This window comes from Scleropages formosus, chromosome 16, assembly GCF_900964775.1.
Source record: "Scleropages formosus chromosome 16, fSclFor1.1, whole genome shotgun sequence".
Taxonomy (NCBI): Eukaryota; Metazoa; Chordata; class Actinopteri; order Osteoglossiformes; family Osteoglossidae; genus Scleropages; species Scleropages formosus.
This window is the reverse complement of record NC_041821.1, coordinates 12,067,384-12,092,575: the sequence shown is the minus strand read 5'-3', so window position 1 is coordinate 12,092,575 and position 25,192 is coordinate 12,067,384. Positions and strand designations below refer to the sequence as shown.

At 39.6% G+C, this 25,192-nt stretch overlaps 1 protein-coding gene across 8 annotated transcripts in view; it reads right to left on the bottom strand.

Annotated features, from left to right (window-relative positions):
- Positions 1-25,192, bottom strand: part of adgrl3.1 (adhesion G protein-coupled receptor L3.1) — a 177,604-nt gene that overhangs the window by 35,822 nt on the left and 116,590 nt on the right. For all 8 annotated transcript variants that reach the window (XM_018737956.2, XM_018737955.2, XM_018737958.2 and 5 more), the window contains 8 exons: positions 23,287-23,592; positions 21,813-21,916; positions 20,441-20,626; positions 17,174-17,212; positions 8,639-8,822; positions 5,615-5,737; positions 4,387-4,592; positions 2,705-2,881 (listed from right to left, as the gene is read on the bottom strand). In XM_018737956.2, coding sequence (XP_018593472.1) covers positions 2,705-2,881; positions 4,387-4,592; positions 5,615-5,737; positions 8,639-8,822; positions 17,174-17,212; positions 20,441-20,626; positions 21,813-21,916; positions 23,287-23,592 — 1,325 coding nt within the window. The remainder of the gene's footprint in view (positions 1-2,704; positions 2,882-4,386; positions 4,593-5,614; positions 5,738-8,638; positions 8,823-17,173; positions 17,213-20,440; positions 20,627-21,812; positions 21,917-23,286; positions 23,593-25,192) is intronic.

Below are 25,192 nucleotides of genomic sequence, written 5' to 3'. Positions count from 1 at the left end.
TCTGGGGTTCAAGCCCTGCTTGGGGTGCCTTGCGGCGGACTGGCGTCCCGTCCTGGGTGTGTCCCCCTCCCCCTTTGGCCTTATGCCCTGTGTTGCCGGGTAGGCTCCGGTTCCCCGTGACCCCGTGTGGGACAAGCGGTTCTGGAAATGTGTGTGTGTGTAATTAACAGACATGCATGTGCAAATGTACAGTCCTTAACACGTTTGATAGTTGTTAAAACATAAATACGTTAATGGTATTTTTAACTGAATTTTGCTGGGATGTTTAAGCGTTTTAATTTTATTGCTATTCTTGTCATTGCTGGACCTCTATAAATAGACTGCATAACACAGATTGAGCAATTCTCACTGGAATAAGTGCATCCAGAAAATAAGTTAGATTCTAAAGGATAAACTCAAGTGACAGTGAACCAATGAACAGTAACTGACCTTTAATTGCTACACCTTTTGTTTCATTTCACTCTGCATGTTTGTCAAATTCTCCGTGATTAAACGCATTGACTCCGGTGGAGATGAAAGGGAAAAGTTAATTTCAGAAACGAATAAAATGAAAAGGTTATAATTAAGCTGAGGCCTAATTAATTCCTACGAGAGGAAAAAGTGCCTGTGGACAGAGGATGTAACGCGATAATAATAATCAGCAGTAGTGTCCAAAAAAAAGCGGATTTTGCCTCACATTTCAGACTTGTGAAATCTGCAAGTTCCATGTGTGACTTTTTAGATTAATGAAACAAATCCTTAATTGTTTTGCATTCAGTAATGGACACTGAAACACTAGCCACATACTTACTTAATGCCAAAACAAGTTTTAATTTATATTATGGTAATTTACAGTGGTACTATATTTATTGTCATTGAATTATTCCACCTGTTCAGCAACGTTAGAAAGCATACATTATTGATTTTTTTTTTGCACTTTTGGTCCTTACTGTTCATCCTTTTTGTTTTTTGGATAAAACTGGTGTTTTCATGAAATCTAACTAAATAATCCTTACCACACAGATCACTGAGTCACCACAACTAAACAGCTCAGAAAATGCATATGGTAAAATACAGTGTTGACCAACGTAGAATAATTGTAAAGTCCATAAATGTTGCATTTTAATGACGTGATTATTAATGTGATGAAAAGGTGGCCGGCTGTGCAGTTAATGATCACGAGGCTCTTACAACCAGCAAGATACATAGGGAACGGAAAGTTCAGGTATTCATGGTAGCAGGTATGGCAGCACTTCAGCTATTCAAGAGGTACTCTTTTGGCTCCTGAAGAAAAATGATGAGACGAGTGTCCTGGAGAACTTTTATTATCAATTTTCCTGAGTGAAATACCAGCTGCCCGTGGTTCTGGGAATGTGCTATCCCTGCAGGGAACTCCCATAAAGCCTTCCTTTCATTTCTTATTCCTCGTGCCTCGCCGTTACCCCCAAACCTCCCACCATTGCTCAATCCCGGGACCCAGTCCCTGGGCCTTGAGCCATGTGGCTACCTCTCCTGGACTGCTTACTTAGGAGCAGTTGCTCTGGCGACCCAGCAGTCTGAGCTAGCTGCTCCTGTGGACGTGGCGGCAGCGGCGCGTGGGATGAGGGCCAAGCGGGACGGCCATGACGCTGCCACGGCAACGGGTCCCTGGCAGACCAATATAAATGTCTGTCGCAGGTCTCTCTGGAGACAGCCTGCTGCGATAACAGCACTTTCCACGTTGTCCAACTTGAAGTAGGGTGCTCCTAGGGAATCTATACCTCTTTTTACCAGCTGTTCTCACCAGCAGTAACAAGAAATTCAAAATACAGTATTTCCCATTGCAATTAATGTAATGCAATATCCTCCTTATGTGCAAACACTAACAAACATAGAGGAAATACTATTGTTATATAATTGTCCTACTCGAAATTTAAAAATTGTAGTCAGTTAAGATGAGGATGTATTAAAAAAATATCAATTCAAAATTAGCCTTTGTGAAGATGATAAAAATAATTTAAAAAATTGTCTTGGATACATTTGTCTTTATCATTTCTACTTCGTTATCTATGAATATAATATTATATTATATTATATTATACTACTTGGCATAACTATAAAGAAAGATCGTCACTTGGAATTACAAAGTGAAGTGTAATATATGGTCTCATGTTGAAAAGCTCACGGTATATGGCCTTATCCACTGTCTCTGCGCTTAGCATTCAGATCAGTTCAGCTCCGCAGATGAAACGCATTCGCTAACAGCCCATGAGAAGAGGTCCTGTTTCATCCTCAGCCATCCGTCCTCATTGTGCCTGGCAATCAGGGGGGGCAGCAGCGGAGACCGGGGAATTTCGCACACAATGAGCCGGGCAAAGGGATCCAAAGCAAATCTCCTCTTTGAGACACACAGCGGTTTTCCAAGAGTTTCTCATTACAGCCCTCTTTACAAAAGCGTCTGCGATTCATTTCCGATGTATTTTTAGAAACCGTCCCCTTAAGTATGCTATCAATCTTCTTCAGCTGAGCATTCAATGCTCTTAGAAAGGTGTCATTCAAACCAAGGCTGTCTATCACAGCCAAGGATTCCGCATACCATGCTGCTCTTTAAAGCACAAGTAAAAGAAAGGTGTTACGGAAAAAAAAAAGTGATCAGAATTTCAGCTGTCTTTCTCAACAATTTATAGGTGTCCTAAGTTGTGCAACCTAATTAGAAATGATAATGAATATGGGAAAAAAGGCCTACCTTGACCTCGACGTGAGCCATGAGAACAGCAAAGTTGGTCAGGTGTGTGCACGAACAGGTGGTGTGTGTCCTGTTGGTCCCCACCAGCCGGCAACCCTGAGTTGACCAGTACCCTGTCATTGTTCGCTTTGAGTAGCTCCAGAAAGTGCAGTTTGGGTTAAAGTTTTCCTCAGATTGCTGGGGGAAAAACAATAAATAAAAAATTACAGATTTGCAAATCAAGAAGCTTGGCTACTTTTCACATACCACTGAAGCAATATTTTATTGTATATACTGTATATTTTACATATTTACATTATTAGTACACTTCCTAACATTGCATCTATAAATGCAACTCACTAAACAACAATAGCCTGAACACTTTGCTTCACTTTTTTCTGGTACTCTTTGAAAAGGCGGGACTGAAGTTAGAAAGCTCACATTCTTTTTCGTTATGTATGTGGAGCACAAAAGCTTAAAACCCTTAGCAAATACATTTCCAAAGCCCTTATGTATTGCAAGAGGGACCATAAACATTGACTGTGGTTCTGAGGTATTTTGACCTTTCATTACATCTTCCGCTGTAGGCAGTTACCTCCGTGATATCTAATGGTCGGTTTCATTCAAAGGGATACTGCTGGCGTGATGATAACCATGCTTGCCTTGTAGCTAATTCAAATATATGCAAGGAGAGCTAAATGGATTCTGACAGTAACTTTAATACATAACATGTAATACGTGGCAAAGACATTTGCGGTTAAAACTCCTATGCGATCAACAGCCCACACACACATAAACCTTTCTGTTGCAATGATGGACTGAATGTATTATCTTCGGCAGATGGCATGGTTTAGTGCTCTAAAATGTGTGCTTTGTTTCTGTTGAATTAAAACAGGGACAGGTGACTTGGTCTACACAGGGAATGTGGGCATCTACTGGACCTACACTCATCGCAGTGGTGTGCTGTGAGTTGCTGGCTGGCAATTTAGCCATCAAAATATGAACAGCATCAGTGGAAGAGCCCTGCACGTGAGAACCTTGGATAAAGATCAAAGGGGCTTATACAGGTAGCAAGACTCCCTATCCTCACTAACACTTTTCCCAATTTTTTTATACCCAGAATTGAAATAATACTACTATTACTAATAATAATAACACAAGTAGCACATTTTTCTCTCTGTTAAAACCAAAGACCTGACTGAAGCTGTAGCACAGCACAGTTGATTTGCATTGATGATTAGATGTCTCGGAAATATTCTTTGGGCACATACTGCGTGTGTGTGTGTGTGTATGTATATACAGTGAAATGCAAATGATCTTCATTGCAAGTACAACAAATAATTCACTCAGTAAATTTAAATAAATCATGCATATTTGCCTGCATGTATCTTTGAAGACAACACATTTACTTATATTAATAAGATTAATAAGTCTAGGAGTAATAGAGAAACGGTCTCAGAAAATTAATGTGAGGATGCATGCTGATTCATAAGCCTTGACTTCCCCATAGGTACTTCACATATAGAGGAATACAAAATCCCATTACCTGTATCATCATTTATTTTTCATGTTTTTCTTTGTATAATTAAGCACAGTTTGTACCTAACAGAGCAATCCTGCACAGGACAGTTCACACATGTTTATATTTTGTGACAAAGAGGCTTGGCTGTTCAGTTCGCAGGCAGTCTAGTAAAGCAGAGTACCTGCAGGTGCTTGACGGTGAAGATGACAGGCTCCGACAGGTACACCTTGTTGCTCTCCTTGTTAATAGCGGCAGTGATGACTGGGGAGTTGACAATGACAGAGTAGTTGGTGGCCATGGCCTCGCTTCCCAGCTTCATGCTGGCATTCTCAGTGGAAAGGTAGGCTCCCAGGTTCTTGTACAAAACAAAGGCCATCCGAATCTCACCTGAGGACAGAGGAACAGGAAACAAGTTGTCCGCTGCAACATGACAGTTATTTATTTATATTCCCCTTAGCTTCTCCCAAAGTTTTATTATTCTCTTCATTCCAGCATACCTTCCATGTATTACTGATTCTTGAATGATGTTTAAAACCTTTCTGTGCTTGCAAGTTTGGGCTCACAAAACGGTTTTGTTTACAAGTATTCACACTCAAAGTAAGCCATCGATCATTTGGTCGTACTATTGACACTTTGTCACAATTTATCATGCAAACAGATAAATGCAGACCCAAGCGTCTGTTCTAAGAAACAGGCCATTTTCAACAACGTCAAAAAGTGAACAGCAATTTTTTTAAATAAAGTAAAAAAAACGCAAATAAAATTAATCTTCTTTTTTGTATTATCCTGTGACTAGCATTACTGCAAAGAAACCATAGTGTGGTACATTACAAAGCATTCTAAACCTATCGGGGAGGCAATGTACACTGTCAGTTACTTTCTTGGTTGTGTACTTTTTATATTTTCACTCCCAGGAGCTGAAAATTTTGTTAAAAGTACAGGCTTCAAAACCGAGACATTTAATATTTGGAAAGTGTTCCACATTTAACTTCAATTAAATGACATTATGACTTTCTGCTGCAAGAAAAGTAATGTTTACTCTTCATTTTGTGCAAGCTATCTTTTTGCTCTGAAAGGAGCCCCATGCTGGGACAGAGACAGCATCTTCAGAAGGAAGGGGAAGTTTCTCTGGTGCATACAAAAAGCCTTCATTCGACTGAAAATAGAATGTTCTAGAAATACTCAAAGGTCTAATTGTGCACTGGTACACGTTAGCACATACAGAGAGACAGCTATGCACCCTCCAAATAAACAAAACAAAGGGGCTTTCAACAGCACCAGAGCAACCTTATGTTGACACACAGGGGCACGTTCTGTTTGACATCGAGATGAAACCTTTGCTTTGGGGAAACAGACTATAATAATTAATTCATGGGGAATGGAAGCAAGAACACATTGGGGATGCTCACCATTTCTCCCATGTTGCCTCAAGGTGCTGGCAGACAATCGGATAGAGTTCCCATGTCCTTCTGACTGAGGAAATCTTAGGTCTGTCAAATGCCCATCCGTGCTTAATCTTGCAACTTCCAGCTCTACATAAAAGTCAACAAGGCGACACAGGTTAAATCTTTCCATGTTTAACTCTTCACAGGTTTAGTTCTTGCATTTATTACACATTGTAGGGCAACTTGCTTTATTAACAGGAGGAGTGGTTTTATAATTAGGCCAAACTAAGTAATCCTTGAGGTATATGTGATATTTGAAGATGCCAAATTTTACCACAGAAATATGGAGAATAAACTACTTTTTTAAAAATTAATAATAATAAAAAAATGCTTAATGACAAGGATGCAGCTTTATTAGAAAATGGAAGATTTACCATCTAATATTTTATGTCAGCTTTGTATGAAGCATCACTGGTCTGTGTGTTTGAAATTTTGTAACTTTGCAGGTAATATGTTCAGAACAAATTACATTTACAAATACATTGCATTTATTCGACACTCTTTTCCAAAGTGACTCAGTGTTAAATTGCTTACAATTATTTACACATTTATATAGGAGGGTAATTTTAGTGGAGTAATTTAGGGTAAGTACCTTGCTCAAGGGTAATATAGCCAGAGGTGGGAATCAAACCAGCAACTTTTGGGGCTACATGCAGTAGCGCTAACCGTTACACTACCAGCTGCCAAATTGTTGATCTGGCTAGTAAATAATATATATCTAATACTATCTTTCAGGTGGCACAGTGGTGCTGTGGGTTTGGCTGGGTTCTGCTCTCTGGCAGGTCTGGTTTTCAAGTCTTGCTTGGGGTACCTTGCGACGAATTGGCGTCCCACCCTACGTGTACCCCCTCCCCCTCCAGCCTTGCACCCTGGGTTGCTGCATTGGGCTCCGGTTTGCTGTGACCCTGCTTCGGACAAGCGGTTTCACCTGTGTGTGTGTGTGTGTGTGTACTTTCTTTAACAACTTCAGTTTAGTTTTCAGTCCATTTACAGTTGTTAAAATACAAATTTGTGTTCTGTGCATATATGATGTTCACATATGTGTTATACATAATTATATAAAAAAGCAACTGTATTTATAAATTCAAATTTATACATATACATTTTATATATAAATATTTATGTTTTCCTTTATTACTTTATATATAGAAGTGTAAGGGGTGCCGGGCCGATTCTTACCCTGGGGCATCAAAAATCCTATTGCCAGCCTAGTTTATTAAAGCTTCATTAATCCTCCAGAAGCCTACCTTCACACTCATCCACTACTCGCTCCCTCCCTCCCAACTATCCCAGGCTCAAAGTCCTCAAATCTCAAATTATGTCAGTTGTTCCCAATTTCACATCCTCAAAGACGAAGAGATTAAACAATGGAATTGTTGTCAACCTCAGGTTATCGTAGATGTGTAGAAGTCCTCCTGCAGCGTTATCTTAATTAGACTTCAGCTGTGTCTCAAGGCTGTTTTGTTCTATCAAACTGCTAAAAATATATTTAGATAAGTTCCCAGACAAACATGACATTAAGAAATGTGGCTTCCTTCTTGGTAGCATTTCATGGGAAAGATGTTTTAGTCAGATGTTTATTCTTCGTATTCTGGACAACAGAACCACAGATGTGTATGATGGATCAAAATAGTTGCTTTAAATAGGATGGCATTGCCAAGAAAACTATGTGTGACTAACTGTAGAGTTCAGAACAGAAGCATTTCAAAGACTAAATGAGTCAGTGCTCTGTTTACAGGCTCCACAGCAGGATTTGAGGTTAATGAACACACTTATTTTAATTCATGTTTTTATGGTTTGATTAACTTATATGATTATGTTGCACTTGTTGGCTTGAGATGGTTCGTCACAGATTCTCATGGCCATTATTAGTTTGAGAAACTCTGGCGAAGCTAACAGTTCTACTCTTGGGATACGTACTAGAAACAAATTCCCAAACACAGCTAACTGAAAGAGGCAAAAAAAAAAACCACAGCACAGAATTACCAAGAGTGCATAATTAACCTCAACAGGGCAATAAAAATGGGCCACAAAGAGTAAAACTTTTCCATGCGAATATACACTGACATGTTAAAAGTGAAAGTATATCCTTTTCCAATTACACAATGTGATTTTATTTAATTGGCCACTATATTGTTACCGCAGAACGGGCTTGTTGCCATGGTTCCCTGGGACTAAATACCTTCAACGTGTGGAATGTTGCCATAGAAGCATTTTCCTATGAATCCAGGAATCTTGCCATTTTTATTAGAGCCATAATTATCTACCCAGGCATGCATTAAGAAAAAAATTTTTAAATGTTGCATGTTTCCATTTGGATCTGGGTATTCAGGAAACACTTTGCTGGAGGCAACCAGAGAAAGGGTTCGTCCAAAAGGCAAAGTTGAAGCCCAGTCTAGGGCAAAACCCTCCTTGCTCTGCATCAGCTGGTAACATGCCTACAGTCCAGATGACCTTGAGGAGAAAACTTTGGCAGTAATATAGTAACACCAGTATGATGCTCTCCTCCCCCAACCATGTGTTATATTACTGCCTTATGTCTGTCATTGGCTTTGTTATGTACCAAGCTGAATGCACATGTCATTCACTACAGGCTTTGGTTGATCAGTCAGGAGCAATTACGTGACTGTACTTTATTAAAGACTTAAACATTTGACTAGATTATTTGAACAGATTTAAATGCCTTTTATTGTCAAAATGTAAACTCTTGAAAACTGGCATGAAAATTAATGAAATTTTTCATTTCATACGCAGATTTGATGTACTTGCCATAGATGTTTTTCATCAAAGTTTACTATGTTCCTAGAATAATTAAAAAAGTCTACGATAATTGCCCAGGCTGAATTAAGTAAATTAGCAGAATTAATAGGTGCTGGGACTCAACACAAAACTGTTGAGGAAACAACTGACATGGCCCTACTGCCCCAGAAAACCACACTTTTTGACAGATCCCGGTGGCGTTAACGGAGGGAAGGGGTGTGGACTTACGGATGTTTTCCGTGCTCTCTTGCACAATATCTGTCTTAAGCAGGTTGTCTGCCAACATGAAGGCGCCTTCCTCCACTGTGTCCAGAAGCATGGTGGCCGCCCTCAGCTGCTCCACAGTGGACAGCTCCCTCCAGGCCGCCTGAGCCTGGGGTTGCAGGAGATTATTCACTGTCTCCACCATGGCCTGGGTGAGAGGAGCAAGTTTAGGCACACTGAGCAAAACCAAAAACTACTTCCAAACACTAGCATGTCCTGTAACGATGTAACTTAATGGCACTGTGACTTACTGAATTATGCTGCTTTTTTCTTCAGCATTTGTTACAAATTCCTCTAGACTGAGTTTTATCATTATTATTTATTATTATTATTATTATTATTATTATTATTATTATTATTGCTTGTTTAGTTTACAAGGCCGTGTTAATAGGCAGTGTTAAATGTACAGTGTCATTTAAAAGTATGAAGAAATTTTAACACTATTTTTGTTTTTGTCGACATGATTTATTATCATGGTCTAACTACAGAAAATTTAGAAAAAGGAAAGAAAGATGAAACTTTAGATAAGAAAAGCCTTATGCAAAACACTGGAAACAGCATGATAATTGTCTACTATCGTGTAATCCCAGTTTTTGCTGAGATTTAAAATGCAATCTACATTATAAACTGAACAAATTCAGCAAAGATTACTACAGCAAACTCAAGTCACACGCTATAATGCCATACGGATAGAAACATTCAGCTCTCATTTGTTCACTGAAAATATACTTTGTTTTTCAGCAGTACAATTTATTAAAATGTGTTTGTTTGCATTAATTTCACAGAAAAAAGGCTAATTATGCATTGCAAATTATTTTTATTTTCTTACTTCTTCTCATGTGTCCAGTTTAAACATGTTCAAAGCATGTTTTAAGAGGTATGGCATCTCACTAAAAAATACCCAAGATGATTAGCAATTCAAAAGAGCATATTATTTATAAAATGATCTCAGCCCAAAAAAACAAGGCAAGAGCCACTGGGGCAGAAAAAAATCGCAAAGCTCTTTATGACTCAAAGGTCGCTAATAATACCACATATATATTGAAATGCCTCAGGGAAAACACCATAGCTGCCTTTCGTTTTGATCGGTGGACTATAAAAGGGAATATGAGTTTGAAGAATGATTTCTGCACAGCAGGGAGCCCAAATTCCAGCATTAGAAGTGTAGTCCGCTGAAGTCGTTCCATTAAAAAAATCAAACTCATTTATAATCCTGGGAATGATATGTGATATATGATATATACGTCTGGAGCTGTAACTCTTTCAGGCATGTGAGGGCTACATGAAAACCAGAGTAAATTCACAACTAAGAAGTAACCAGTACAGGATCGCATATCACAAAAGGAGTTGACCCCTGAGCTGAAGGCCTTGTATGGAATGCTGAGAAAATAGCTAATATTGATCTAACAGTTATTTATTTTTATTATACTTTTTTCAAATTGTATATTTATTAGTCTTCATCTGGCTTTAAAATATCTGTGCAGGTGTTAAATAAAATGGATTTATGATCAGAAGATTTATATTCTGTAGATTTTTATATTTATATTTAGAATATTTATATTTTTATCTGTAGACAATTCGCATTTCAATTCACATGGACATTATTTTGTAGAATGTATGACCATTATCAATAAAATGACTACTGTTTCTAACAATGTGTTAGTATGTACCGTTGTGCAAATACATTCATGGGACATTTTTCAAAAAACAGGGAGCAATATATTTTTCTTTTTAAAGTGCTGCAAACCTTAACAGTAATAGCAATTCTATTGAGAGATATCCATATGATCTATAAGGCATATTTTTATAGCAATTTACTACTCTGTGCTGTACCTGCCAACAATCAATACACTTTACCACAGCAAACCGACCACAATGAACCTGATAATGCTGATTTCATAGAAACTTGTACAGTATCACACTGAAGCACACACAATTAAAATATATATAAGTGAAGCAGCCTGGATTATAACACTTGTGTCGAAACGTATCATACTTAAAAAAAAAACCAGCTAAATACCCATGTGTGTCCTTGGTACAAATCGAAATATTAAAATCCACAGTTTTAACATTACAGGAGCACTAATCAATTACTTCTGCTGAAATATAATCACTTACCACCATATTTATACGGTGAGCGTAAGGTGATGAATTTTGTTTTTTAATTAAAGCCAGGAATGTATCGTGGCAGGCCCCACTACGTACGCATCAGCAGGACCCCCAGCGTTATGTAAATACCACATGAATCACAACTCCACAGTTACAAAGAGCAAGCAAGAGAATCTACTGCTGAGTGCTGCATCTGCGACGCAAACATCTTACCGGTGTCTGCAAGCAGACATCCAGTGCTTTTAAAATATACCGTTTGGCAGCGGCCAACATCAGCCAGCATGCCATTTCTAGAGGACTAATGGCAGCTCTGGTTCAGCGTAGCCCAAAGCGGTTAGCAGGCAATTAATATGCGATTTGGAGGTTTCTGTTTTAGTTCCAAGATACTTGGCCGAGGGTTAACGGGATGGGGGGTTGGGTCGTAGGGGAGGCGGCTCTCCTCCAAGCCAGCGAGTGGATCAAATTACATACACATTTATGTGTTCACGCCTCCTAATTTAAGCAATCCCCAGCATGCACAGTCAAAAGGGCAATGGCTGCACGGTAGTAGGGTGATTGGTTACTGTAAAAGTTCAATATTCAGGGTGCAATGGGAATTGCCATCTGTTTAAATTGGATGTAGAAATACCACTCTGATGAGAGATTCTGTTACATTCAAATACACATTTCAGTGTTGTTAGCCTCTTGTGGAGTCTCACAGGAATTCACAGTGTTATTGTGCTTCGGCTCCGGGTTCGGACATCGGTTCAAACCTGGCTCAGTCTATGTTAAGTTAGCAGTTTTCTTTGGTTGCTCGTTTCCTCCGATGACTCAAAGAAGTGTGTCTGGTGAACTGGTGACTGTAAATTGCCCCCAATGTGTTTATATGTAAGTAAATGAGTGTGTGTGACTGGCATCCTATTTAGAGGGGATACTGCCTCATTCCCTATGCTTCTGAGATAGGCACCAGACCACTGAGACCAAGTCCTGGAAAAGTGGTTGAAGAAAATGAGAAAAGTCACTTTAAATCCTTCAACATGATCGAACGAAAACCGGAACCATAGAACCACACTCTGTAGTACATATTGCTAACTATATGTAAATGAAAACCAAAAGTTACTGACATGCATGACATTAATTTCTCACTTTACTGCTTCTAGAAAGCTGTGCTTAAAAATGGCAAACTAACTGCAATAAAACAATTTCAAAAAGCACATAATTATGTTGCAGTTGGGTAATACTTGCTACTCCAATAAATGCCTTATATTGAGGTGAACATTTGACAACTTGGTGAAATTCTAATCCTGGTGCATAAGTGCAAGTCCCAGGTAAAGCATGCTCGGAAACAGCGGAACGTCGGAATGCATCTGACTTGCAAATGAGATATGTTTCTGAATTCTGCCTATCTGGCCTGTTAAGAGGCTCTACGGAGGCAGCTAACAGTGAAGTAAACAGAAGGGTGGCGGGAATTACATTATTGCAGGCCTGTGAAAAGACACACCGAGACATATGAAAGAAAAGAAAGTGCTGCTGTCCCTCGCTGTTGGTCGGGCTTCTTGCACAGTCAAATAGATCACAGTACAGCACGGATGACAACTCCATTAAAATAACTACAGGGGTCAAGATGGCGCTCCACAGGCATTATTCATGGGTTCAGATCTCTGAAAGAAACGGATCATGTCTAAGATGTCCTTAATGACAAGAGGTGATTTCTGAACTGGGAACCTGCTCACTATGCAATATAAAATGTGACGTTCAAATGAACTTCATCAGCTTGAAATTATAGTAAAAGAAAGAGTCACTGGACTTGCCCACTAGAATAGTGGCAGTAATTGCCAGTCGTTGGAGGAGTCCTGCCACTGGCTCTGCCTGGTACAGTGGTAGTATGAGTAGTTAAATATACTTTGCTGGACAGTATGCTTTGAAGGTGGCTATAAATTGAAGCAGGTAAAAGCTCATCATTTTTACTGATTTGGGAGCACTGATTCAACCAATTTATTATCCACTTAAGGATTCCAATCAACAATTATTAACCACTGGAGGGTTCCAGATATACAGTATCGAAAATTGTATCTGCCAATGCAGAATGATCAGCAGTGCAGTACTTAACTGTCTGCATCGTAATGGCCTTTGTGATGTCTTTGTGAAGGATGTACTGCATTAAGCTTTTTTATGCTTTTTGTTGAAGTGAGATTTCAGTCATATTGGGTTAAAAGGTTGGAGATGCAAAGTCTGACGGGACAACATTACTTAAACAACAGGTTGTAATTGTCAACTAAGGATGCAGTAGATCATTTCAGAGGTTTCCCAGACAAATATACCACCAGTCTTTCAAAGATGACTGATGTGAACTCAGCAGCTCAACAAGGAAGCATTCAGTTAAATACAATAGACTTAGACTTAGGTGTCACAGAGGTGGAAATATCCTGCAGAACAGGTAAAGTTGTTCTGACAATGCTTAGTGCACAGTACTTGCGTATTTTAGCCGTGAGCCGAAAACATGCAGTTGACTTCAAAGATGTGTTTTGGAGGAACTCAACAGTACCAGTGCTGTCTTCTAGCAGAAATTCCAGCCCCAGTGCTGAGGAGAAACGAAAGGATGTGCCTAAATGTTTACAGGCACAGGGCATGCACTTATCTGAGCCTGCGCACTTAATAAAAGGCCAAACTGATGTATTTCACACAAGACGAGACATTCCAGGGCCACACTATAGACAGGGTAAAAGGGCTGTCAGATGTGGAAGCTTCAATGGAGTAGCAGCGCAAAAGGACTCAAAGCAGAAATCAATAAATCTTCAAAAAAGTGGATCATGCACTGAGCACCAGTAAGAGAACAAGGATAGTGACGGTAGATGAAAAGTCACTTTTTGACATAGTTCTTAATCCAAATGCATGGCCAACACCATTGCCAGTACTCCATGGGGAGAATGACGCCAGAAAGCAGTTTAATGTGTGTTTCCTGAATTTAAAGCAGAACTGCCAAGATTGTTTAGGCACTTCCAGAAATACCTGACTGCTAGTGTAAACAAGCACCCCATACAGTGCTGAGTGTGTCGACAGTGGAACAACATAATCACACAGTACACACAAATGAAAATGTAATGTCTTTCAGCCTTATGTTCATTCCCTGCTATGTTGTCCCTCACTGGGATCCAACAATGCACATAATAAAAGGTTCTTAATCAGTAGGCTAGCAGGTCACAAACCATGCAGAGAAAGTGCTGCGATTGCCCCCCCCAGCACATCTTATTAATAGATCAGGTGTCTCATTTTGGCCAAAGCATGCTTGTGTTATGTTTGTCTCATTTGTGGACTTGGGTCACCTCCCAGTTCCATTACAGTGAATGGAATGATGTATTGATGTATCTTTTTATAGTCCAACCCTTAGTTAAAAAAGGTTCATTTCAACTTTTACCATTTTTGCACTGTTGTAAAATACATCATGCACAAATTGTTTAAAATTCATGAGAACCATGTTATGTGCCATGCTGTGCTGCTGTGTGTGAATTTCTTTACAGGGATGAAGAAAGTATAACCTTATCCTATCCTATCCGAGCCTGTCCAATTCTATCATAAAATCTACTGACTGATTTTCAACAGTAACTTCGCTGTCTTGTCGACCATTGGAGGAATCACTAATCCCATGTCAGCTCTTTCTCTCTGTCTCTCTCTGCTCCTCACTCCCTCCTCACTCTCTCTCTCACTGATGACTATAGTGGTCAAATGTTCAGTAGCAGCTGAACTACAGATTCTAGCAGTGGAGCCCATTCAAACCTCTGTCAAGCAAACGTAAAGGTTTCCTTCACTGAAGCTTTCTCGGTTCTCGGCATTCACCAATGGCAGGCTATGTCAGCACGGAGACCTGAATGAAACGGACCACTGAGCAGATCTGGTAAACAATTGCATGCAGGAAGGCTGTTTGTCTCAAAAGAAAATGGGCAAATAATCAATTGTATTGACTCACACACATACACAACTATTTACACACCATTGTGAGATTATTCAAGGTTCTGTGGCAAAGAGTACAGAGAAATCCCTCTATCCAAAGCAAATTCCCCATCTGGGTCTTTTAATCACCAGCCATTTAACTGGCCCGATGAGTGCGGCATGCTACATAATGGATGCTCTATGTCACACAGAACAGAGCACTCTTATTAATTATGTAATAACCAATATGTAATCATACTGAGGTTGTAGGTTCACATTTACCTTTGTTTATCTCACCATGTTCCTGTTAATATTATACATGCTTTGTTTTCTAAATACATCTATTCTGTCTAGAGTGTGCAATCAGGAAAGTATAAAGTACAAACAGATGCCGAAGAGGCTGAAAAAGAATTGTATGTGGGTTATATCATAACACAAAATCAACTTTGCCCAAGGGCAATGCAGACTCAGCCATCTAAACAACATCATTCCCACTCAGCATTCTGAACACTGAATGCCACTGGACACAGTGTGCTACACAGTGTGCTATATAGAGCAGCAATAGTAAAACGTTTCATCATACTCTATATTGGGGGAGTGCTGCCTGCTTAATATCCTCATCTTCAAGCAAACTGGCTTTTTGTGTAACCAATATCTCAATACTCTGAGGACAACTTATGTAAAACCTGTCATACCATTTTTTTACATTTATTCATTTAGCAGACACTTTTCTCCAAAGAGGGATTTTTAACTAGAATGCTGTGACTCCCCACACCCTTGCCTTCGTGCACCGAGCCCAGCCGGCTGCCAGTGGTGATGGCATTGAAGAGTTCCCCTTGTGCTCCACAGAGGCCCCAGAGTGAAATGAAAGCATTGTCGCCAAAGGGATGTGTGGCTGTGGTAGGTGCTTTACGTATAGCAACAAATCATTCCATTCTAGTTACGGTGCGCATGTAAAATTGCATGGTGCACGGCGTTAATTGTGGTGCCGCACACGCTGGAGATGGATGCGGGGGCAAGGGTTGACCTTTCGATCCTGTTTGAGGGAGCAGAAGCAGGGAGGAAAAAGGTGCATTTGTTCTTCAAAGCAAAGCATTAGAGCAGGTGAGGATGCATGGGTGCGTGTACACAAGGTCACGCGGGACGGGGCCAGACCACGCGGGCACACGGACCGCTGCTGAACACCTCAGAAGCTCGGAGGGAATCCTCCACGCTATTGGGCCACTACTAAAAAGGAGCCCGGGGTAACACGGGTCAGGGGCTCTTGGCTATGAATGCACACATTCACATTTACGTATGATCATTTCACCGAAGCCTTTCACGCACACATTTATAACAGGGGCGACGCAGAAGTGCATTCAACAACAGACATAGCGCTTCAGATGCAAACACACCATCATCAAAGTGCAGTTTGTTTGTTCTGACACATAAAAAGACTCCCTAAAGACAAAGGAAGAGGGCAACAACTGAGTGGGAACTTTCTGAAAATGCTTACAAACTGATACAAAAGCCTGTTCCAGGTGTTTCAAAATATGTTAAACAGTCACGCATGATCTTAAAAAAAAAAACATCATGGTTTCATCTTGTATTTTATTTTTTTTTCTCCCAGAGTCAAAGTCTGTATAACTGTTGCAATTACTCAGTTTACATGATATTATCATATGGATGGTTAACTGTGCAGTGTGCAAATTGTGTTTAATAATATTGACATGACATGAATTAGTTGTTTAATGAGGAGCTACCACTCCATGATTTATTTATGTATGATATATAGCTCATATATAATCATGACTAATGCTTCTCTGTGATGTCATTTTTTTTTTTTTGGTTCTCTTCATTGAAGGAGTAAATAGTTGGAATTGGTGTAATTTAGAGCTAATCAGAAGAGAAATTTTGCTGCATTTGACAAAGCTATGTGGCATTTTACGTAAAGCAGCAATATTCAGCACAGCACAGAATGAATCGATCTCAAGCACAAAAACATAAGACTGTACACACATATATGCATATATATATATATATATATATATATATATATATATATATATATATATATATATACACGCATAGACAGCCATATGAAGTACATAACAAGTACAGGGCAAAACATGCATGGCAGGTGTTCTCAATGTTAGGACAAGGTACTTAATATGCAGAGGGTGTTTGGAGTTGCGTGTAATGACAGAGTACAACACATTATTTGGATTTTTACCATGCATTAATGAGTCTCAGCCAAACGTGGTACATATTTAAGCCAACAACAATAACAAGGTTTGGAATCATACTTCAAGCAACAATCGTATAGCAGTTACAATAAACTGGGGTATCTTTTGTGTCGGATTTTATATGGACTACACTTACATGAAAACATACTGATGAGACAGACAAAAAAGCCAGAAAGCATGCCTTCACAACACAGAAGCACATTTACAGGAATCAGGATGCCACACAAAAGGCAGAGCAGTAAGTGCATGATGGGAATACCTGTACAAAAAACCTGCAGGATCGCTCTCTTTTCTGGAGCTGAAAACCAAAATACTGTTGTTAGCACAAAAAAGTCCAGCCTGGTTTCATACGTAAACTATTTATGTACATCAGCTTATGTAATGTTCAATATTACACCTCTGGCATTTAAAGGCATAGAACATATGCAGATTTCTAGCCTTTGAAAGAACAGCATTGCCTTTCATTCCAGTGCCCAAAGGCATTCTTATGAATTCATTTTCATAAGTTCGTTCTGTTTTAGGTATGTCTAAAATTTGGCTGAGTAAATTCTAAACACTTTTGGAACCGTTGAAGAGCTGCAAATTGTTTACATAAAGTCGGGCTACAGCATGTCACACGTTTCACTGGGGGTAAAGAAAAGGTTACATCACTAGCACCGTTCAATATTGCACTTCCTATTTACATAAAATGAAAAACCAGAAAATAATTTTATAAGTCAGATCAAAAGTTCTGTGGAGGTGACATAAATTCTTTCTCGCGTTCTCACGCAGACACACAACCAAACAACCATTTGTTGATGAGATGAATGGATAAATACATTTTCATGCATAAGGCTCAAAGGAAAACAAACAAACAAATAAATAAATAAACAAATAAACAGAAATTTGTTAGACTAGTTGAGGATCTTGATATGTGCCCTACATTGCCTTTATTTCCCATAATGTGCCCCATCCCTACATACAAGCACTTATTTCAAGCTGCACCCAGCTTCACAGGAAGCTGCCCTATTAGAGTTCTCGAGCCTTTGATCGTGGAAGTGGCACGGATCTTGGCATTTGGAGTCTCAATCCGGGCTTTGTCTAAAAGTGCAGCGTACTGTGCACATTATCAAAGGAATCTTTAATTCAGCTGGCTCTTAGTGAAGCGTAGTGAAATAACTGAACTCCGAAGTAAATACAGCTTACCCAGACGCGCTGCCAAACAGGATAGGGGGAATTCAAAGAATGCTTGGTCCTCGCGAATCATGTTAATAGCATAATTAATCCCATGAAAATGCAAAAGATAGGAGCCTCCAATCCCAACTGCAGATAATGATCTCAAAGAAAATTATGTCTTTTCATGTCTTGAGACATTCATGAAAATAAGTGGTTTCCATGAATAATGTATTTAAACAAAACAATTTGTTAGAATTGTTCTCATTCACAATTACTTTTTACATAATCATAATGAGCCTTATTGTTATTTTCAAGACTGCGATACTATTTGTTAATAAGTTATTTATCAGCGTAATTGAATATTTTGTTTGTTTAAGTGTGCAGGGCATTTTGAGAATGGTAAGAGATGCTCCTTAATGTTTTTCATTGTCATTATCAGAAGATACGTGCGTTATCAGAACCTATCCATGAAACTACCAGCAATATAGAATTATTACTGGGAACTTTCAGCTGAGCTGTAATGGAGGATTCCACTATGGAATACGTTTTCCTACTTGGAATTGGCCCTGTAGTGGTGGGCACTGATTGACGAGGGGCGTGCTTCCGGTTGACAAAGCAGCATGTCTAACTCAGGCCAGCACACAGGTCCATCCCAGTTGCTACAGAATTAAGTAAATCACGAAGCTGGTCACCTGGTTCACTGATTCATGTCTCCGATTTTCCACGCTCCGGCGCTCACACTTGCAATTTAGTGTTTACAGTCCTGGGCCTGTGCCTGGATGAAAATGTTGTTTTCCAGAAAAAAAGAAAAAAATGGAGGGAGACATTGGGTTGGGATTTCATTCTTAAAAATAGATCCGGCAGGCACAATGCCCTTTGTCTGAGTCAGACGGTCTTCGGCGGTGAGGACGGAGATGGGACTCAGTTGTTGCTGCTTTGACAAGGGCCGCGCTCTCCATGCCGGGCAGTCAGAGATTAATATCTCTTAATCGATGCATTTGATGGAGACATGAAGGCATGGTGCTGGGAGGGGGTGTCATCAGATTTTTATCTGTGCTGGGCAACTGCTACGGTCATAGCCTCCCCGCACAACTGACATTAAAGTCTCAGTGGGGACATCTGGTTGTGGGAGTGAAATATAGTCTTAAAAAGCCATTTAGGCCAGGTGTTCATGTTCCACCACGAGTGAAACTGCTCAAACAAATTAAGGTCTGACATTTTGAATTTCACTTGTGTTTGTTTTCCGTTGGCTGCACTGTGAACCGAATGTATTATGTTAACTTTACTGCCTGGGTGCCCTGAGCACAGCCAAGCGCAGATTCAGAATAATGGGATTTGTTTTGTGCTAAACACCGTAGTCCTCTATTTAGGACTGCTGAATACGTTTTGCCCACTGAGTGTGTGGATACTGTGAAGGCTTAAATCAATTAAAATTTAAAAAAAAAAAAAAAAACTAGTCTTAATTGACATCCCTTTTCAAAAGCAATTTTTTTTTAAGATAGCGAGCGACAACGCAGTGACTGTTACACTTGGTGACATTAATATTCTCATTTCTCATCATGAAATGTACTCTGGAAGAAGACTGTCATCCAATGCAGCCAGGTTTTCGCTGGTAATGAACTCAACATCCAACATCCTTTCATCTGTGATGATGTAATCAAATATAGATATTTTTTCCTCACAGCTAGCTAACTCCCCGCCTGCACATCTGCCTCTTTCTCAGGAGACAAATAATGCTACAGCTGCAATGCCCTGTTCCCCTGAGGTCCTTCATAGCTGACGTTGCTTCAGCCATTTGAATCAGCATCTCAAGGCTGCTGGTTGAAAATGAGGTTTGGCTCAACATGAGATTATGATATGAAATGATTACAGGTTCTCATACAACCACTTTATGATGGTAATGATAACGGATGACCTGGAATGAAATATTAGCACAGGGTTATTTTCTAGATTAGGGGTGTCACTGTCCACTGTGCGTTAATTCTGTCTGAGTATGCACCTTCACATTCGTCATACTCAGACAGAACCTTTTCTTTGTATTTGTTAAAGCGGTATGCTATGAAGGTTGATATTCATATACTTCTGTGTTTCTCTGCGCACATTTAGAGGAAAATGGCCAGGGTTTTCTTTTTTTTTTTTATTCTTTTTAACTTGGGCATGTAATGTGGACTGAGTGATTCTTCTTTTGTTGCTCTTTTTTTAACCCTATATTACAAAGGAATGTAAAATGCTTAAGATATAGCTAAATAAATAAATAACAGAGAAAAATAAAACAACAGAACACGCTTGGAACAGAAAAGCAGATGTTACCTACAGGGAATGAGAAAGGTTATGCTGCGAACAGCCTTCAGCTGGTGCAGGTGAGACCCACCTTGTTCAAGCTGCGAGCTGCACTGTCCTTTCCTCCGGGGGTCAAGTTCCGGAGCTGGACGTCTAGCAGGTCCACCAGCTGTCCCATGGCCTTGACAGCATAGGAGACATCTCCTGCATGCACGTGGCTCTTGGTCTGTTCCGAGAGCTCCCTGGCAATGATGGCTGCCGTCTCCCCCGTCTTCAGCTGGCCGGGAACAAAGACAACAAGGCACACGGAGTTCTATTGGTTTCATCGCCTAATTAAAATGTTTTGCAGATTTGTACTTTAAGCTGTTTTCTGCAAGTGAAAACAGGCAGATAGCAGCTGAAGAGAGATGAAAAGGAATACATATGAAGAGTTCAATGTAATTGCATATTTTGAGCACAAAACAAGATCTCTGTTTCAGTACCCTTGGTCTTACAAAAGTAAAGTGTTTTGTTTCATGCATTTTTAACGAATTTCTGTTCAAAATACTATACTCCTCTTGGAAGAGAACAGAACATAAACAAATAAATCTAATGCATTTAACAGAACAAATGGATAGCACTGCACAGATTTAATTAAGCACATCTTAAAGGGCAAGACGCAGCCATTATTATTTATTTTATTTATTTATTTGTTTCAAATTATATTCCACATTTGTCTTTAAATCCCTCTATAGACTCTTACACTGTTTACTTAGTCTTAAATTGCAGTGCATATCTCTTCGAAACAGAGGTTCTAATGACTTTGTGTGCCATTTTCAAATTCCTGTTTGTTAGTTTGCAAACGTCACATTTCGTATTGTCATTTGTTCAGTTCTGCAGGGTCCTAATATTGCTGGAACCCGAAGAATGGGATGTTTCAGACATACCTTTGACATTCTGAGTGAAAATATAATTACTAAGTATGCACTTGTACTGATTAGTCTCCAGTCAGGGTTAAGCCTTCCATTCACTGCAAAGGCCAGATAAGCACCAGGGGTCTAAATCAACTTAAATTTGGTTTGTCTCCTTTTTGTACAAGGTTGTAATTAGGTCCAGTGAAAATGAGTATTCTGACCTCACAAACACGACTGATAGGCAAATTAATTAACATGCAAGTACCCATAAAACAAGCTTTGTTGTGCTATTCACAGCATTTTATCAACAGCCCCTGTCAACAAAAAAATTGTGTATTTTATTAAAAAAAACAATTTCCTTCAACAGAATAAATAGATTGAGTTAAAAAAATATTTCAAAATCTTTTAAAAACATAAATGCAAACATTCAATTACTTTGAGTTCACCTACTAATTAATATGATTGATCCCTGTTTCACCCAGTTGTGCTCACATACCTAGCCGGACACAGAATTTGCACTCTATACCACCCTCGTGACAGCAGACGCACACATTGCCATCACACACTTACTTTTTGAGTTATGTGACTGACCCAGGGGGAGGTGCAGTTGCTGAGGTCAGGGCCTTGGGGGTCCCAGTAGCCTTCATGCGGCACACACGTATACGTGGCGATCCCTGTGAGACAGACACACCAAGGCCACATCTCAATTGAGGACAGAGTTTACGGTATGTCCTCGTGCAGTGCCTCCTCCACTGCCCTGAATTCGGTGTTGACTGTGAGCCTGGAATGGCGAATCACAGGGCAGCCTCTCACACGTATGACTGTGATCATGAGAATCATGCTCCGCTTATTTTAGGCCATAGGGAACCTTGAACTAAGTCACTGTACAACTCTGCTTCTTACATATAGAGTTACGTATATAGTTAATCACATACTGTATAAATAATTTGAAGTTTGAATTCTCATTTGTTTGTTTAAATGAATATTCCCAAACAGTGAATATATACAATAATTTACATATGTGTGTGTATGTGTGTGTGTGTGTGTGTGTGTGTATTTGAAACATCGCAGCTGAGTTTCTGAAGTCCATTTGTTTTTACAAATGAATGCCCCAGGATAACCCCCCGAACTTAATAACTTTAATTTGGTTTGAAGCAGTCTGTCTGAATGGCATGTGACCTATTTTAGCTTTACATTGTTATTATTATTTCTTCCCCAGAATAACAATTTTACTTTGAAATAATATTTCAAAGGTTCTAAAGTTCAGCTGCACATTGGGCTATTTAAATTTATATATAGCATAACACATAAACACATAAGCTTATGTAACCTTTTAAAATATACAGTTACTCTGCCTTTGATATGTAGCAATATTTAATTACAGAAAATCTGTGGCCTTAAAGCCTGACACCTGAAACGTGTCTTTACATGTCTGAGAGAAAAAAAAAATCCACTGATTTATTTTTATCATCAGCTTTGGGACTCTCATCCGTACGGGCAACTTTAGGCCCCCCAGAGAAGTGATGCTCTCGTTCAAGGGTCATGAGAAACTCACCATACTGTCGATGCCTGAAAAACTAAACTTGAACAGAGAAACTAGCCTAAGGACCCTGCTACTCCAGTATAGATGCAACCTTTTTGTGCTTCAAATTGAGTTGCTGTTCCAACCCAAACAAATCACAGGGTCTCATTTAGCTGATTATTATAATTTTTTTTAGTGTAGTTTTTATTTTGCTTTTGTCCTCATGTTCTGTGGATAAAGTCATACCTGGGAAAATGTTATTCACTTTTATATTTTTAAAATTATATTCAACTAACAATGATCTTTTTTTTCAAACCATACAACACATTAGTTCATTCATTAAGCTTCAGTCATTCAGGTTACTCAGATACTCATATTATTCATGAATAAATACAGAAATAGCAAAAAAGCAACAAGTTTTTTTTTTTTTTTGGTTAATTGTTCCTGTGTCTGTTATGTTTTGAACAATACTGTCACTACACTCTTCATCGAGTCCATGCTGGCATGATGTAATATACGTACCTATAGTTCCCGCAGGACATGGCTGCCTAGCAACCTGCCCCTGGTGCGTTCTGGGCCAGGACACATCAGCCTGCTCCACAGGGCTGCAGTAATCCATGGCCACATTGGGGAGCTGGGAGGTAAGTGCCGGTCGCATAGTGAGCTCCAGTTTGTCACCCTCTGCTGGCGGCACCGCCGCGGTGCTCCTGGCTCGCTGACCTGCGGTGGACGTCGTGAATGTCCGCGTCACGGTGACCAGTGGAGTCGGCCTGGTGGTGGTCCTTGTCGTTGTTGTATCCATGTACACCAGCACAGACGAGGACGATTCTGCGTATGAAAGGTAATGAACAGCTTACAGAATGTGACATTCCAAGGTTGTCCCAGAATTTGAATGATGAAAAACATCCCGCGACACCTTGTTTATTCAGCTACAGTTCATTTTTTTCGGAAACACGGGAACTGAAGGCGCTCAAAGAAGGACACATTAGCTAGGCAGAATTAGCCTTCAGAAGTCCTCCTTTCGCCAAATGCATTCAACACAGCGGTTTCTTTTTCACTTCATTGTCCCTTCAAGTAAAATTTTATTCAACCTGGACAAATTCTGCCTGGCAGTTACCATTTCGCTGCATAGATCCTATTTTGCTATGGTGGTTTTATTCCTTACCCTGACGGAATCCGAAACTTGAGTCCTAAATGAAAATGCCGCACTGTCTCTCAACAGCGTGGGCTTCGCAATGCCTTTTTCATTTATAGTTTCATCCAAAACAACACAATAGTTGTCCCCTTTATTTAGAGTGAAAAATAGGCATACCGGATGCTGTCTAAGTCACTATTCTTTATTCCCAAATGAAAGATGCCATGTTTTCTGTGTGGACATTATTTGTGCAACAACTCCAGATGCACGGTGTGCCCCTACTGTGCCCCCCCTCCAGCGACCAAGTACATATCATCATCAATCATCTCAACCAGAGCTCTAACCCCCCTGCGCTCCTGATTGGAAATAAGGACCCAAATTAGTGTTGTTCCAAGGGCGTTGTGATTCCACACAGTGACAGCTGGCCAAAAGCCTCTGCTGTTGGGTGGGGAGCTGGGTGGGCAGCTAGGGGGCTAGAGGAAGTGTCCATCGCTGACAATGACAGGCAAACAGGAGGTGACGGCTTGGGGAGGGCAACCAAACAGGCACAAAAACAAACCAAGAAGACAAGGAGATTTTTTGAAGTTAATGTCATAGATGCAATGTAGTGCTGATGCTCTGTGCGCATAATGAGTCCTAAAACAATAGTAGTTGTCAGGAATACATAAATAATAACACGTCAAAAATAATTCCTGTATAAAAATAAGCTGCTATGTAAAAAACTATTTTTATTTTAGATGTAGATAAGTCCATATCACAAAGAAGCAACAATAAAATTTGATTTTATGAATAGTTATTAATGAAAAGTTATTTTTTATGTTATTGTTTATAACACATATTATATATGCACGGAATAGAAATGTATGCATTAACAACTGAAAATGGAACTTGAAATAAAGCTTATTTTTATGGCTGAAGTTTCTTAAAGGAACTAATACATATATACTATTTACAGTGTAGACCTGTTTTCTAGAAAATGTTACCTTCAAACTTGCAGCATTTCAAAGAAACGGGGCAGCGATGGGTCATAAAATGTCTACATAATATGTAAGGTTGCAGGTCTGCAATTTTTTAAAAGACAATTTATTTTTCATTTTTAGTAAGAAAATTCGGCTTCCTCAAATTTTGTCAGAGGCTACCGAGATTTGCCTTGTTATAAAACCAACCCTGGATGTCTGTGATGTTACATGAAGGTCATCAAATAAAGCAGCAAATCTGAAGTTTGCAGGTTCAAGCTCCACTTCCTGCCATTTCTGTTATGCCCTGGAGGAAGGTATTTGGGCTGAATTTCTC